The 14,039-nt window shown below is 53.5% G+C and overlaps 1 protein-coding gene across 3 annotated transcripts in view; it reads right to left on the bottom strand.

Annotated features, from left to right (window-relative positions):
• Positions 1–14,039, bottom strand: part of ANXA6 (annexin A6) — a 41,055-nt gene that overhangs the window by 11,006 nt on the left and 16,010 nt on the right. For all 3 annotated transcript variants that reach the window (XM_030572682.1, XM_030572683.1, XM_030572684.1), the window contains 9 exons: positions 13,271–13,364; positions 11,516–11,611; positions 10,245–10,303; positions 9,553–9,675; positions 8,801–8,859; positions 4,894–4,972; positions 3,712–3,793; positions 1,754–1,848; positions 850–963 (listed from right to left, as the gene is read on the bottom strand). In XM_030572682.1, the coding sequence (XP_030428542.1) occupies positions 850–963; positions 1,754–1,848; positions 3,712–3,793; positions 4,894–4,972; positions 8,801–8,859; positions 9,553–9,675; positions 10,245–10,303; positions 11,516–11,611; positions 13,271–13,364 (801 nt within the window). The remainder of the gene's footprint in view (positions 1–849; positions 964–1,753; positions 1,849–3,711; positions 3,794–4,893; positions 4,973–8,800; positions 8,860–9,552; positions 9,676–10,244; positions 10,304–11,515; positions 11,612–13,270; positions 13,365–14,039) is intronic.

The raw sequence follows: 14,039 nt of genomic DNA, 5'->3' as shown, positions 1-14,039 counted from the left end.
TGGCTCCTCTCCCGCATAGTTATCAAGGGATTCTCACATTGCAGTTAGGCATTCAGTGATCCACTGGCCCTTGAAGAGCTTTCTGGATTCAAGGAGGCAAGAAAAATCCCTTTTGCCCTGAAAATCCTGCAGGTGCCCATTGGGTTTTTAAAGGGAAGTTCTGCTGTTCTAAATTCTAAGAGCTGCAGCAGGCTCCAGAGAGGGTAGGAATCACAGCAAAGTATTTCTCTATCCTCATCATGTTTTCTTGTTGGGGTGGGGACGATTAGGACACATGGGATGCACATCAAGTCTCCGAGCTGCATCTGCCCGAGAGTCGCTGCTCTCTCTCTTCGCTGACAAATGGTGCTGTCTCAGGTTGTCACATTTTGCTTTCCTTCCCATTATAGCTCCTATCCCAAACTCCTGCTGGCATGGCCTCGCAGCTAGAGCATTGCACAGGTCCTCAGTGAACCTGTGTCCTATTCCCAGCTCTGCCCCGGCCTGCTGAATGACCTAGGGCAAATCACTTCATCTCCCCGTGACTCATTTTCCCCACCCATCATGATACTGACTTCCTTTTTGAAGTGCTTTAAGATCTACTGATGACAAGAGCTCTATGAGAGCTAGGTATTCTGAGTCTGATTATTTCTGCTTTAGGTCTGGGCCTGTCCCCTGCCTCTCTCCTTGTTAGTTTGTTGCAAGAGGAGAAGCAAACGGAAATCGCCAGCTTGATGAAAGATGCCACCCTATGGCATAGCTCCCGTGCATTGGGCCATGCAGCGCTGGAAGCCTGGCTAGAGTGCAGCGGGAGCACCATGGCTGACTCTCAGACACAGCTGTGGAGAAGTTTTCGAGTGAACAATTTACCTCCATGGCTTTCTTCAGCTGCTTGGCATCAAACTGTGCCGGTGTCATCATCAGTCCAAGGATCAGCTTGGCCAAGCTTCCCGACAGCTCTGATTTCAGATCGGCCATCAGATCCTGCAAAAGGGATGGATGTCACCATGTTTAACCCCGTCTTCCTTACCAGTCACAGCTCAGAGCAGCTAGTGATGGAGGGAGTCACAGCTACCCCCTAATCTTCAGCACTCCCTGCTGGCCAGCAAGGGGAAAGGTGCAGAAGGCAGGAATAAGAGAGGGGAGCAAAGAAGAAATACCATGGGCGAATACTTAGGCTATACCCTGTGCCTCAGTGCTACATCTGTAAAAAGGGGCTAAATACTTCTGCACTTTGGGTCGCATGAGGAGAAAATCCATCAATGAGTGTGAAGTGCAGGTACTATAGAGACATGGAAATGGTATATTTGGGCCCAAATTCTCAAGTGTCTCCTCTCATTATGAGTGTCTCTGTTCTGGGATGCTCAACAGGAGACCCCATTTCACAGGCAGGAGCATAGCTCTTGGAAGATCAGACCCTAAGTTATCTAAAGTTGGACACTCAAAACTTGAGGCATCCAAAAATTGGGGCCATTTTGAAAACATGGCCCTTATTGACAGGGTTATTTGGGCGAAAACAGACAGAAGAACTTTCCACTAAAGAACAGACTCCTTCCTGACTGGGATATCTTTCACAGGAAAGGGGTAGATACAAAGGATGCTGAACTCTGTCTGTGAGTCTTTCCCCTCCTTACAGCTTCATCAGGCCTGGGAGAGACAGAGGAGACAGTAGTGGGGAAAGAGAAGGTGAAAATGAGCAACCACATGGAAGGAAAAGAGCTGAAAGGAAGGGAAGGTGGTAGGAAGCATCAGGGGAAAGGAGGCTCGTCTTTACCCTGCCAAAGTGAGACTTGTAGGCTCTCAGGATCTCCTGTCTCTGAGCGTTGCTTCTGCGTGTGACCACATCAATGATGGCACCTTCGTCAGTGCCTGCAATGACACAGAAACCAGCCTACGTGAAGACCAGGGGATTTTGCAGTAGGGGGGTTGGGCCTGGAGGACAGGTAGGCACAGACTGAGCCAGTCCAGGCTCTAGACAGGACCACTCAGCAAAGTCCAAGCTCCTGAGACACGTTTGCTGCCACAAGGCCTGTGAGGCGGAAAGTTGGGTGTCTAGGGGACTGGGAGCTCTGCTCTCTAGACCCTTCTCAGCAGATTGTGAGGGGTTTGGGGCAGAAGCCTTCCCCACCCTGAGGCCGTTTCTAACAACAGGCCTGGTATTCAGAGTCAGTCTGGAATGGCTGGGATGCTACAGCACAGGACATCCAATGGTATCACACAATCACTCCAAATTGGCAGCAGTGGTATCACACAATCACCCCAAATTGGCAGCACTCCCCAGGGCTGGGCTTGTGCAACGTTCGCTAGTCATGGGGGAGAATCTGAGCGGAGAGCTGAGCCTAGCTGGCAACAGCAACTTCCACCAACAAAACAATCGGACACTCGGGGGAGAATTTTCAAGTGTCTAGAAATCAGTGAGGAGCAAGTCCCATTTTCAAAAGTAACTTAGGCACCTAAGTCCCACTGAAAGTCTAATGGCTCTTTTCTAGCTCGGGTAGCTATGATTCTGGGATTCTCCCCTACCAGGAGAAAGATGAGGCTACTGCTAACTGTTAGGTTGACATTAACCCTGCTTCCTCCTGACCCATAGTGTGTCAGCCATGACAGCGTGATTCAGGCTTGTGGGGCTACGAATAGGAGAGTAGACGTACAGGCCTGGGCTGTGAGACCCTCCCTCCTTGCTGGGTTTCAGATGCCAGGCTCCAGCCAGAGCCCAAGCCCAAGCCCAAGCATCTGCACTGCTAACCCTGAAAGCTAGAGTCAGATGAACCAGAGTCAGGTACCCCAGACACTTTCCTCAGTGAGGACACCAAAGGGCCTGATTAGTTTATCAGTCTGCCAGTGAAGGGTTGTTTCTTACTGTATGTTTTTCAGTCTAATTTTCAATTACCTAAGAGATGACCTTTAGCTGTCCAGAGAGAGAGACACACTCCGGGAGATCACATTGGCAGGAAGTGTCCTGATATTTAGTCTAAATTTCTCTTTGATAATATTTAATCACATCTTCTGATGTCCCTCCTGGGCCACCCCAAACAGTCCCTCCCTTCCTACTTGTAGACCAGAGCTGGGTGAATTGAGAGCAACTATCCACAAACATCTCAGTCATCCAGGTGCTCATCTCTTCCCGTTGTTTCCTTCCCACAAAGATGCGCACAAGCAAAGTACCAGAACACGAGTGTTCATGAGAAGTGGATTTGAGGCCCATGGCTCAGAATCATTTATTCAGGAATCAAAGTTTGTGCCCTAACTAAATAAAATTCATATTGGGTGGATGTACCTTCTAAAAGTTAGGGAACAGGGAAAAAAAATCACATGATTTTCGTGACCAATCACATACATGCAAATCTCTAACACTTGAAGGCATACTCACTGGGGTGAAGAGTTTGCAGATGCCTTTTAGGCTGAAATATGTTTGCAGAAAACATGCAAAACAAAGTCTGTCTGTTGAGGGACAATCAGTGATATGGAAAATGGGCCAAACTCTCTGAGTAAATCCTTCACTACAAGCTTTCCACTCTACGTAGCTCCAACTCCAGTTGCCTGAGCCTAATGCAGACAGTTCTTTATTCCAGTCGATCTGCAGAATTATGTTTCTAGATCTTTATTCAGATAGTCTCGGTCCTTCATGGGTTTTCTTCTCTAGAATCCACTAGGGAGTGGAACATTTCCCCAGAAGACAGAGGAGACAGGGCCTCCCACCTTGCACCAGTGCCCCCACAGCCTCCTACTTACCAAGTCCCTTCATTGCCTTCCTCAGCACCTTCACGTCACCATCAGCATTAAAGTCTGCAGCCGGGCGCACGGTTCCTCTCAGCTGCAGAAATGTTAAGAGGTTTTAGATTAAATCCAGAAACCCACTGGGCCAGGAGAGGAGAAAAAACAGAGGGAGAAGGCGTGTTAACCAGCAAGCCAAAGGCAAAGCAGCTAGTGGGATTAGAAAGCAGGTGGGGGTCTGTGTGTGGATGCCAAGTCAGCAGTGCCCAGATACTGGCCCCCAGGAAAGGAGATAGCCAAAGAAGCCCCAAAGAGGAGGCGCTGTTGCTTGTATAAATACCATCCTCGCATCATGCTGCATGACAGCCAGACTGGGCTTCACCACCTCACACGCCAGGCAAAGCGACAGAGCTGAGAACTGGGAGTCAGCAGCACAAAGGGAATGAAAGTCTTTCCCCTCCCTCATTAGCCAAATTCTACCCTCGGGTGTCCTCATGCAGCTCCCCACAAAGGGAATGGAGCCGTCTGTGCCCCTCCACAGGCTGACTGGGCTGGGAAGGTCCTTGCCACCTAACCCAACCCTGCTCCTCATCTAATACTCTGCAAGGCAACGTTTCCAGGGAGCAACTTGAACAGCCTCGCTGCTGGGGACAGAGCCCCCTGGTCAGACACACAAGATCTGCAAAAGGTTCCTAGATGATCTGCTGCACTGCCATTCTTCAGGGGGTTGAAAGCAGATCCACCCCCATCACCACCCTCCAGAGCCCTGGGATGCCTCATCAGTGCAACACCATTAATGTGGTGAACATGAGGCCCCCTGAGCCCCACTGCTGCATGTGCATGAGACCTCTGTGAGGCACTGAAGCCAGGCTCCAGATTGCACGCAGTGTACAGTGCTGACATGGCACTGGACAGCACCAGCACCCAGCAGGATCCACCCGGCTTGCATTTCAGTGTCAGCAACCTGTGTTAGTAGACACACGTGCTGCCGCTGGGTGTGGGGGAGCATCCAGCACTTCTGGGGTTAACTCATCACTGGAAATCAGAACCTCCGGGGAAGCCTGGTGTTAATATGCACAGTAAAGACGTCTGATTGGCCAGGGCAGCAGCCAGTTAGAAGGTGCCAGCGCGCAGAGGGAGGAAGCTGTGATTTCCAAGCTCGCAGGGAGCAGAGGAGGAGGGATTGGAGTGGGTTCTGACCTCTACTTTAGCCACTGCACTCAGCTCCCACATCCGATAGGCCACCTGAGCAGCTTCAGGGAAGAACTCACCTGCGGCGCTGAAATGGGAGGGGATAGGACACCAGGACAGTGAGCAACTGGGGAGCTCACCAACACAGGAGAGATCAGCCAGCACCATAATCCAGCCGCTGAGTGATCCCACGCCAGATCAGCCCACACCATCACCCGATCTTTAATGCTCCGGAGCCGGATCAGCCCACACCATCACCCGATCTCTAATGCCCCCGAGCCAGATCAGCCCACACCATCACCCGATCTCCAATGCCCCCGAGCCAGATCAGCCCACACCATCACCCGATCTCCAATGCCCCAGAGCCAGATCAGCCCACACCATCACCCGATCTCCAATGCCCCCGAGCCAGATCAGCCCACACCATCACCCGATCTCCAATGCCCCAGAGCCAGATCAGCCCACACCATCACCGGATCTCCAGTGCCCCAAAGCCAGATCAGCCCACACCATCACTCGATCTCCAATGCCCCAGAGCCAGATCAGCCCACACCATCACCCAATCTCCAGTGCCCCCGAGCCAGATCAGCCCACACCATCACCCGATCTCCAGTGCCCCCGAGCCAGATCAGCCCACACCATCACCCGATCTCCAGTGCCCCCGAGCCAGATCAGCCCACACCATCACCCGATCTCCCATGCCCCCAAGCCAGATCAGCCCACACCATCACCCGATCTCCCATGCCCCCGAGCCAGATCAGCCCACACCATCACCCGATCTCCAGTGCCCCCGAGCCAGATCAGCCCACACCATCACCCGATCTCCCATGCCCCCGAGCCAGATCAGCCCACACCATCACCCGATCTCCAATGCCCCCGAGCCAGATCAGCCCACACCATCACCCGATCTCTAATGCCCCGGAGCCAGATCAGCCCACACCATCACCCGATCTCTAATGCCCCGGAGCCAGATCAGCCCACACCATCACCCGATCTCCAATGCCCCAGTGCCAGATCAGCCCACACCATCACCCGATCTTCAATGCCCCCGAGCCAGATCAGCCCACACCATCACCCGATCTCTGATGCCCCCAAGCCAAACCAGCCCACACCATCACCCAATCTCTAATGCCCCCGAGCCAGATCAGCCCACACCATCACCCGATCTCTGATGCCCCCAAGCCAAACCAACCCACACCATCACCCAATCTCTGATGCCCCCAGACCAAACCAGCCCACACCATCACCCAATCTCTAATGCCCCCAAGCCAGATCAGCCCACACCATCACCCGATCTCTAATGCCCCCGAGCCAGATCAGCCCACACCATCACCCGATCTCCAATGCCCCCGAGCCAGATCAGCCCACACCATCACCCGATCTCCAATGCCCCCATGCCAGATCAGCCCACACAATCACCCGATCTCCAATGCCCCCACGCCAGATCAGCCCACACCATCACCCGATCTCTAATGCCCCCGAGCCAGATCAGCCCACACCATCACCTGATCTCTGATGCCCCCAAGCCAAACCAGCCCACACCATCACCCAATCTCTGATGCTCCCAGACCAAACCAGCCCACACCATCACCCAATCTCTAATGCCCCCAAGCCAGATCAGCCCACACCATCACCCGATCTCTAATGCCCCCGAGCCAGATCAGCCCACACCATCACCCGATCTCTAATGCCCCCAGGCCAAAGCAGCCCACACCATCACCCGATCTCCCATGCCCTCAAGCCAGATCAGTCCACACCATCACCCGATCTCCAATGCCCCCGAGCCAGATCAGCCCACACCATCACCCGATCTCTGATGCCCCCAAGCCAAACCAGCCCACACCATCACCCAATCTCTGATGCCCCCAGACCAAACCAGCCCACACCATCACCCAATCTCTAATGCCCCCAAGCCAGATCAGCCCACACCATCACCCAATCTCCAATGCCCCCGAGCCAGATCAGCCCACACCATCACCCGATCTCCAATGCCCCGGAGCCAGATCAGCCCACACCATCACCCGATCTCCAATGCCCCCATGCCAGATCAGCCCACACAATCACCCGATCTCCAATGCCCCCACGCCAGATCAGCCCACACCATCACCCAATCTCTAATGCCCCCGAGCCAGATCAGCCCACACCATCACCCGATCTCTGATGCCCCCAAGTCAAACCAGCCCACACCATCACCCAATCTCTGATGCCCCCAGACCAAACCAGCCCACACCATCACCCAATCTCTAATGCCCCCAAGCCAGATCAGCCCACACCATCACCCGATCTCTAATGCCCCCGAGCCAGATCAGCCCACACCATCACCCGATCTCTAATGCCCCCAGGCCAAAGCAGCCCACACCATCACCCGATCTCTAATGCCCTCAAGCCAGATCAGTCCACACCATCACCCGATCTCCAGTGCCCCCGAGCCAGATCAGCCCACACCATCACCTGATCTCTGATGCCCCCAAGCCAGATCAGTCCAACCATCACCCGATCTCTGATGCCCCCAAGCCAGATCAGTCCAACCATCACCCGATCTCTAATGCCCCCAGGCCAAATCAGCTGATGCTCCAATTCAGTTCCTAATGCCCGTAGGGACAAATCAGCCGGCGTCCCAACCCAAATCTGCAGCCCTTTCTCCACAGCCTGAATCTTAACGTGACCCAGAGCTGCTGAGACACTAGTGGGGCTTTTGTGCATTGTCAGGATAAAGTGACCGAATGAGGCGGGTGAGTTGAGCCTTGGGGGCAGAGGTGTGTTTCACGCTAGCATTGCCATGACTCGGGGTCACTGCATCGCCTGTTCAGCTGCTTCATTGTGCTCTGGGACCATGGTATGTGACGAGGCGTTGGCTCCACTGGTGGGCTGGGAACAGGGCAGGGAGGTTTCTCTGGTTCTTGCACCCAGCACTGGGTGGACAAGGACAAAGCGTTCCCCCCACCATTGCTTACAGCATGGGACCCACTCTAGTCCATAGCCTGCATCTACTGTGCTCCCCCATTCGCGTCCCTGCCTTCCCCCAGCTGGCAGCGATAGGGTGCCACTGGGGGGACCGCAGGACTGTGAACAAGGCTGGGCTCACATGGCTTTGGACAATGGTCTCGTCCCTGCAGGGTGGGGGAGTTGGGTTGGGTTTTTACAGCTGCGTTCAGGGGCGGTTCCTATGACAGGAGGCTGTTTCATGCTGGCATATCACCAGTGGGAGAGTGACTCAGCTGCAGATGTGGAGGGGGTCCCGTCCCAATGCAAGCTGGAGATACAGGATACCACGGCACCCCTTCAGCAGCTCCCTCAAGCAGCTACAAATGCTTCAGCTCAGGTGGGGCTTCCCCCAAGGCCAACATCTGACAGGGGCCTCTAGAGGCAACAATTGGGGGCGGGGAAGGGGAATGAGGGAATTGGGACAGGACTATAACCCCTCTGGTTGTGCTGACCATGTGGACTACGGGACCTGCTCCTATTGACGTCAGTGACAGAGGATCAAGCCCATGATGTGGACGCTCCACTTTGGCACCAGACCAGCGCTCCGTGCCTTTCCCTGGACTGCAGTGGAAACCCTCCAACAGGGACCCGCATGGAGCTCCAGTCAAGGAGGCTGCGGAGCCTAGAGTCTGGCCTCCCCATAGACCCTGAGGGACGCTAGTGGGACTAGGGGCGGCTCCAGGCCCCAGCACACCAAGCGCGTTCTTGGGCGGCAAGCCGCGGGGGGGGCTCTGCCGGCGCCACGAGGGCGGCAGGCAGGCTGCCTCCGGTGGTTTGCCTGCAGAGGGTCCGCTGGTCCCGCGGCTTCGGTGAACCTCCCGCAGGCACACTGGAGGCAGCCTGCCTGCCGTGCTTGGGGCAGCAAAATCCCTAGAGCTGCCCCTAGGCGGGACAGTACAAGGTAGGCAGCGGGCACGGCGGACATGCTTACTCATCGTCTCCTCCACACAGCTTCAGCAAGGCCTTCTTGTACTCGCCGGACGTGTCGTCCTGCAAAGGAAGAGGCAGAGGCTAAAACCACATGCGTGCACAGGGCAGACTTCGCTGATGGGCCTCTACCCACATGGGGTTGTCTAGCTCGAGCAGGTCATGTGCTTCCCTGGGGCTGAGAGGGGGTGACGCTGGGTCTCCCAAAGCAGCTCCTGAGTGGGAGGGGATTTCCTGACTGCATTCAAGGAAACCAGGGCACACGGCAGAGAGGGGCCGGTTGGGGGGCCGCCATCCACCACACTGTGGATTCAGGAACAAATCAGTTTGGTAACATATTAGGAGCTTTAGCCAGCTGGGGGCGGTGGAACCCCAGAGCTGGGTGCAGTTCTGGGGTGTCCAGATCAGGAGGGGGAAAAAAATCTAGTCAGAACCTTCCAAAAATGCCTGAGGGATGATTCCAGGGAGCATCGGAGAGTCTCTCCCTAAAGCTGCCTCAGCAGCAAGTGGGGATTAAGGGATTCTGCGCGTCAGAGAAGAGGCTGACTAGAGCTTTTCACAAAGCCAGAATGAACCCCAACAGCTCCCCAATGTTCTCCTGTTGGTTTTCCAAGCCCACCTCCCTGCAGCCCCTCCCGACACCGTCAAAAGATGGGGAGAGGATGAGATTCCCTGGCCCCACGGGTCTCCCGTATGTATGTGGTTGGGATCAAAGCTGAATTACTAGGTATTCTCCCGGCAGTGCCCTCCTTTTACCTTAATCATGCTGTGCAGGGACTTCTCATACTTGGTCCTGAACACTTCCCGGATATCCAGCATGTCGATCTCGCTGCGGGAGACCATGACACGGATCAGGGTGTTGTCCTTGGTCCCCAGCCCCTGGAACAGACGGCCCCACAGGCCATGGCTTAGCCACACAATCATGCCAGAAAGTCACAACTTGTTTGCAGACGATTCGTCAGCTCAGAAAGAGGCAAAACCCTGGACTGGTGGTTCTCTCTGCACTGGTCACCCAGCTGGGCTCCCAGTAACTCGTGAAACCGGCCGAATGCCAGCTAGTTAATGTCCCCGTGGCCCCTTGTCAGAATCTCTGCTCATTTACATTGCTTGTCCCCAAGCCCCTTGCAGGTAAATTCTCCTGGAGCGGTGCAATCTTCTCCTGGGGCACAGTTTCAGAGGAGAGTAACAGTGTCATTATGCTAGCCTGGGCTCGGATTTCCATGGCCAGAATCAATCTGCCCAGACTGTTCCCACCCCTCTGTCCCATGCTCTGCTGAACTTCCCCCGCCCACGTCCCAGTGCTAGAACCCTGCCAGGGCTGCACCCAGAAGCGAGAGCCTCGTGCCTCTCACGGACTAAAGGAAACGGGGTTCATGCCTCGCTAGTGGGGTATCCCTGACACAGCATCTGCGGAACCTGGGCTCCTGAGAATGTCCTGCACCACTCACCTTCATGGCCTTGTAGAGCCTTTCAGCAAAATACTCTGGGGTGCTTCGGATGCACTTCACTGCAGGAGAAACAATGAAGGTGAAAAAACAAGAAAAGTCACAAGAGTCCAGTGACCCCAACAGACAGAGTTCCCCATTGGCCAGCAGAGCAGAGTGGCTTCCTGAGCCCTTCTAAACACAGCTCTTCTAACCAGCTCAGGGCACAGGTGACTCCTTCAAATCTTCCAGGCTCCCGGTCTCTCCCTGACACCTCCAACACCACATTAGATGCTGCTCCCTAACCCACCCACCCCCAGCTTCCCCAGCCTCAGTTATTCTCCCTGTACCGTGTCTGTTTTCCTCCTGTCCCAGTACAATTCCCAAGGCTTCCTCTAAGGTGTGACCCACCCACAGGACAGTGGTTACCACTAAAGAGCCAGGATGAGTTATTGTATTGTGGTGCCTCAGGTGTCGCAGCTGTTGGCTAATCTAGTTAGAGGGAAATGCTGTGACGTAATAGCCAGTAAAGTTCTTTTTAATGGTGGGTCAACTCTTGGCGCTCTATTTTCCTGCTGCAGATTACAGGTAACTCCTGTGGACATGGGACCCTTGCAGCTCTTCCTTACCCTCTACAATAACAGGGGTATGGACTGAAGGAGGACTGCAGGATTTGGGCTTGCATTTACACGCACAGCGTGGAGCGGGCCCCGTGACACAGCAGGGATTTGCACATATTTCCACAAGTCAGCCTCGCTGCGGGCTTCTCTACGCTGTCTGGGGCTCTCCAGCCATTCCCTGCATGCGCAGGGGAATGTTACACATTTTAGCATGAACAATTGTCCGCCCAGAATCTCTTTCTGAGACAGGACACCAGACTTGACAGACCCTAGCCTCATGCAGTCGGGCAAGTCCCACACACGTATACTTGGGGGGACCCAGACTGTGTTTTTCCACAGGGGTTAGTGTCAAATTTTCAAACTTGGATGCCCCAAGATGGGCACCTGGGACCTGATCTAAAGCCCATTGATACCATCAGGAATTCTGCCATGGATTTCAGTGGGCTTGGGAGGAGGCCCCATAATCCATAATCCAAAGCGGCCCGTTTCTGAGCGGTGCCGAGCAGCCACACCACCAGATGACGTCAGTGGGATCACGGTACCGGTGAGTGCTCAGGTCTCTTCTTCAGCTGTGTAAATATGGAGACAGGCCCTTCACTTTAGGTCCCTCGTTTGACCCTTTTGACTCGAGGGTCTCCTCCAGCCCTGCCCCTCCACCAGACAGCACCAACTCACCCACTGCCAGCATCAGCTTCTCGATGTCCCCGGACAGCTCGCCCCGGATGCTGTCCTCGATGGGCTTCCCAGAAATCTTCAGATACTCGTCAAAGACTAGGGTGAAAGCAGGAGAGAGGCCCCGTCACAAGCCACACTGGTCTGGCCCAGTGGCGGGGAAAATGGAGGTCAGCGTCTTTTTGGGGGAGCAGATACCACTCTGCATGTTGGGGGCTCTCGGAGGCAGGGATTATTGCCTGGGAGAGCGTCTGGCTGTGCTCAGTAACCCTGCCCATTGCTGCGTGGGAGGGCGAGAGGAGGAACTAATCTGTTGTGTTTTCTCTTCACTGCCACATGCCAGGTTTGCAGCTGTCCATGTGGTGCTCCCCCTGGCCACAGAGCATGTGTCAGCCACCTGAAATCTTCAGCTGACACGCTGGGAACTGAACTGGGGACCTCCAGAACTAAAAGAGTGGGCTCTCACAGCTTGAGCTGAAACCCCCAAACCCTATGGCTTGGGGCTGTAACAACTCATATCCTCTGTGTACCAGCATAGAGGATCCCTGTAACCTGCAGCCCCCAGCTGGAAGTGGTTTCCATCATACGCAGGGTTTACAGTTACGTTCAGTGACTCTCAGCACCTCCACTATACAAATGGCTCCACCGCCACTGCCTGTAACACACACTCACCAGTGGGTTAGACAGGCGCACTCCCATCCTTTGTGCATTAGCCAGATTGCGAGTCATTCGGACACTACAGCATGAAGGCGGCCATCCAGTGGCTGGTTACTCCACTACTTTCACAGGAAGTCTGCTTTTAAGGCAATTACCTTAAATGATGTGGGTTTTAATTGGCAGAGGCACCAATGACAACAATGAAAGCTACGAAGCACGAAGCACTTCTACAGAAACAAAATCTCTCGGGCTGAACTAGTTATTGCAGCCATGAGGTCTGAGAGAAGATGAAAAGGAACATTCAGGGTCTCTCAGTATTCAGGGCTCCCCCAGGAACAGCCCGATAAGATTTTGTCAGAGATGGAATGGGCACCGGGGTCTCCTCCCTCAAAATTCAGAATAAAGAATAAACGGACACAAATCAGACATCAGGAATCATAACACTCAAAAACCAGCAGGAGAACACTTCAACCTCTCTGGCCACTCAGTAACAGAGCTGATGGTGGCAATTTTGCAACAGAAAGACTTCAGAAACAGACTCCAAGGAGAAACTGCTGAACCTGAATAGATTTGCAAATTAGATACCATTAACTCTGGCTTGAATAGAGACTGGGAATGGCTGAGTCATTACACTACTTGGATCTATTTCCTTATGATAACTATCCTTACACCTCTTGTCAACTGTCCGTAACTGACCATCTTGATTATCACTACAAAAGTTTTTTTTCCTGGTGATAACAGGTCATCTTAATTAATTAGCCTCTTAGAGCTGGTGTGGCATCTTCTCTGCATGTATATATATACTCTTCCTATATGTTCCATTCTATGCATCCGATGAAGTGGGCTGTAGCCCACAAAAGCTTATGCCCAAATAAATTTGTTAGTCTCTAAGGTGCCACAAGTACTCCTGTTCTTTTTTCAAAATTCATTAGATCTCATGGAAAATGGTTACTTGTCCTTCCCAAGCGTGACCACCAGATGGCGAGAACCCAGACTGGCTGGCATGTCCACACAGAATCTGCAAGAACCAGCGAGCTGCTTTGTGGGGTGGGAGGAGCATTGTGGTTTGGTGATCTCATGATCGCTTTGAAAACAGCTTACCCAGGCGGAGATGCTGTTTGCTTCGGTTTCCCAGGATGTAGATGAACTGGGCCTCGTCTGTGCCCCACTTCAGGTCGCCAGCTTCCAAAAGATCCTTGCAGAAAGGTGAAAAAAAGCAGCAAAAGCCCAGAGTCAGAGAGTGCTAAAATCCTGGCCATGCAACCCAGAATGAACACACTCAACACCTGCCTTCAGGGCCAGCTCCAAACCCTAATGCCACTGCTTACAAAAGGCAAAGCTCCTTCCTGCTCTCAGGCTTGATCATTTGTTTAACTGACTTCATCTATAGGGACGTTATCAATTCAAAATCTGATTTGTCTTGTCTTCCTTCCCCCTGCCATATCTCAGTGTGTCTGTGTGCAATAAAAACAGTTACAACCTTGCAAGATCAGATGTCTGGAAGAGAGACTCTGTGTGTGTGTGTGTGTGTGTGTGTGCGTGTGTGTGTGCGCATGCACACCTAGGTTCATATCCTGTTTGGGCCACAGCCATGTGTGTTTGTGAAGCTTCTACTCAAGTGACTCTTGTCCACACAGCCTCTCAAACGCTGTAAGAAGGGGTGATAAACATGGGCCTGAGCTGCAGAAGTCACAGCTGAACTTGTCCATAGACTTTAAGGTCAGAAGGGAGCATTATGATCATCTAGTCTGACCTCCTGCACAATGCAGGCCACAGAATCTCACCCATCCACTTCAACAAACCCCTAACCTAGGTCTGAGTTACGGAAGTCCTCAGATTGTGGTTTGAAGAACTCAAGCTGCAGCGAATC

This window comes from Gopherus evgoodei, chromosome 8 (genome assembly GCF_007399415.2).
Source record: "Gopherus evgoodei ecotype Sinaloan lineage chromosome 8, rGopEvg1_v1.p, whole genome shotgun sequence".
Lineage (NCBI taxonomy): Eukaryota > Metazoa > Chordata > Testudines > Testudinidae > Gopherus > Gopherus evgoodei.
This window is presented reverse-complemented; position numbering and strand designations above follow the sequence as displayed.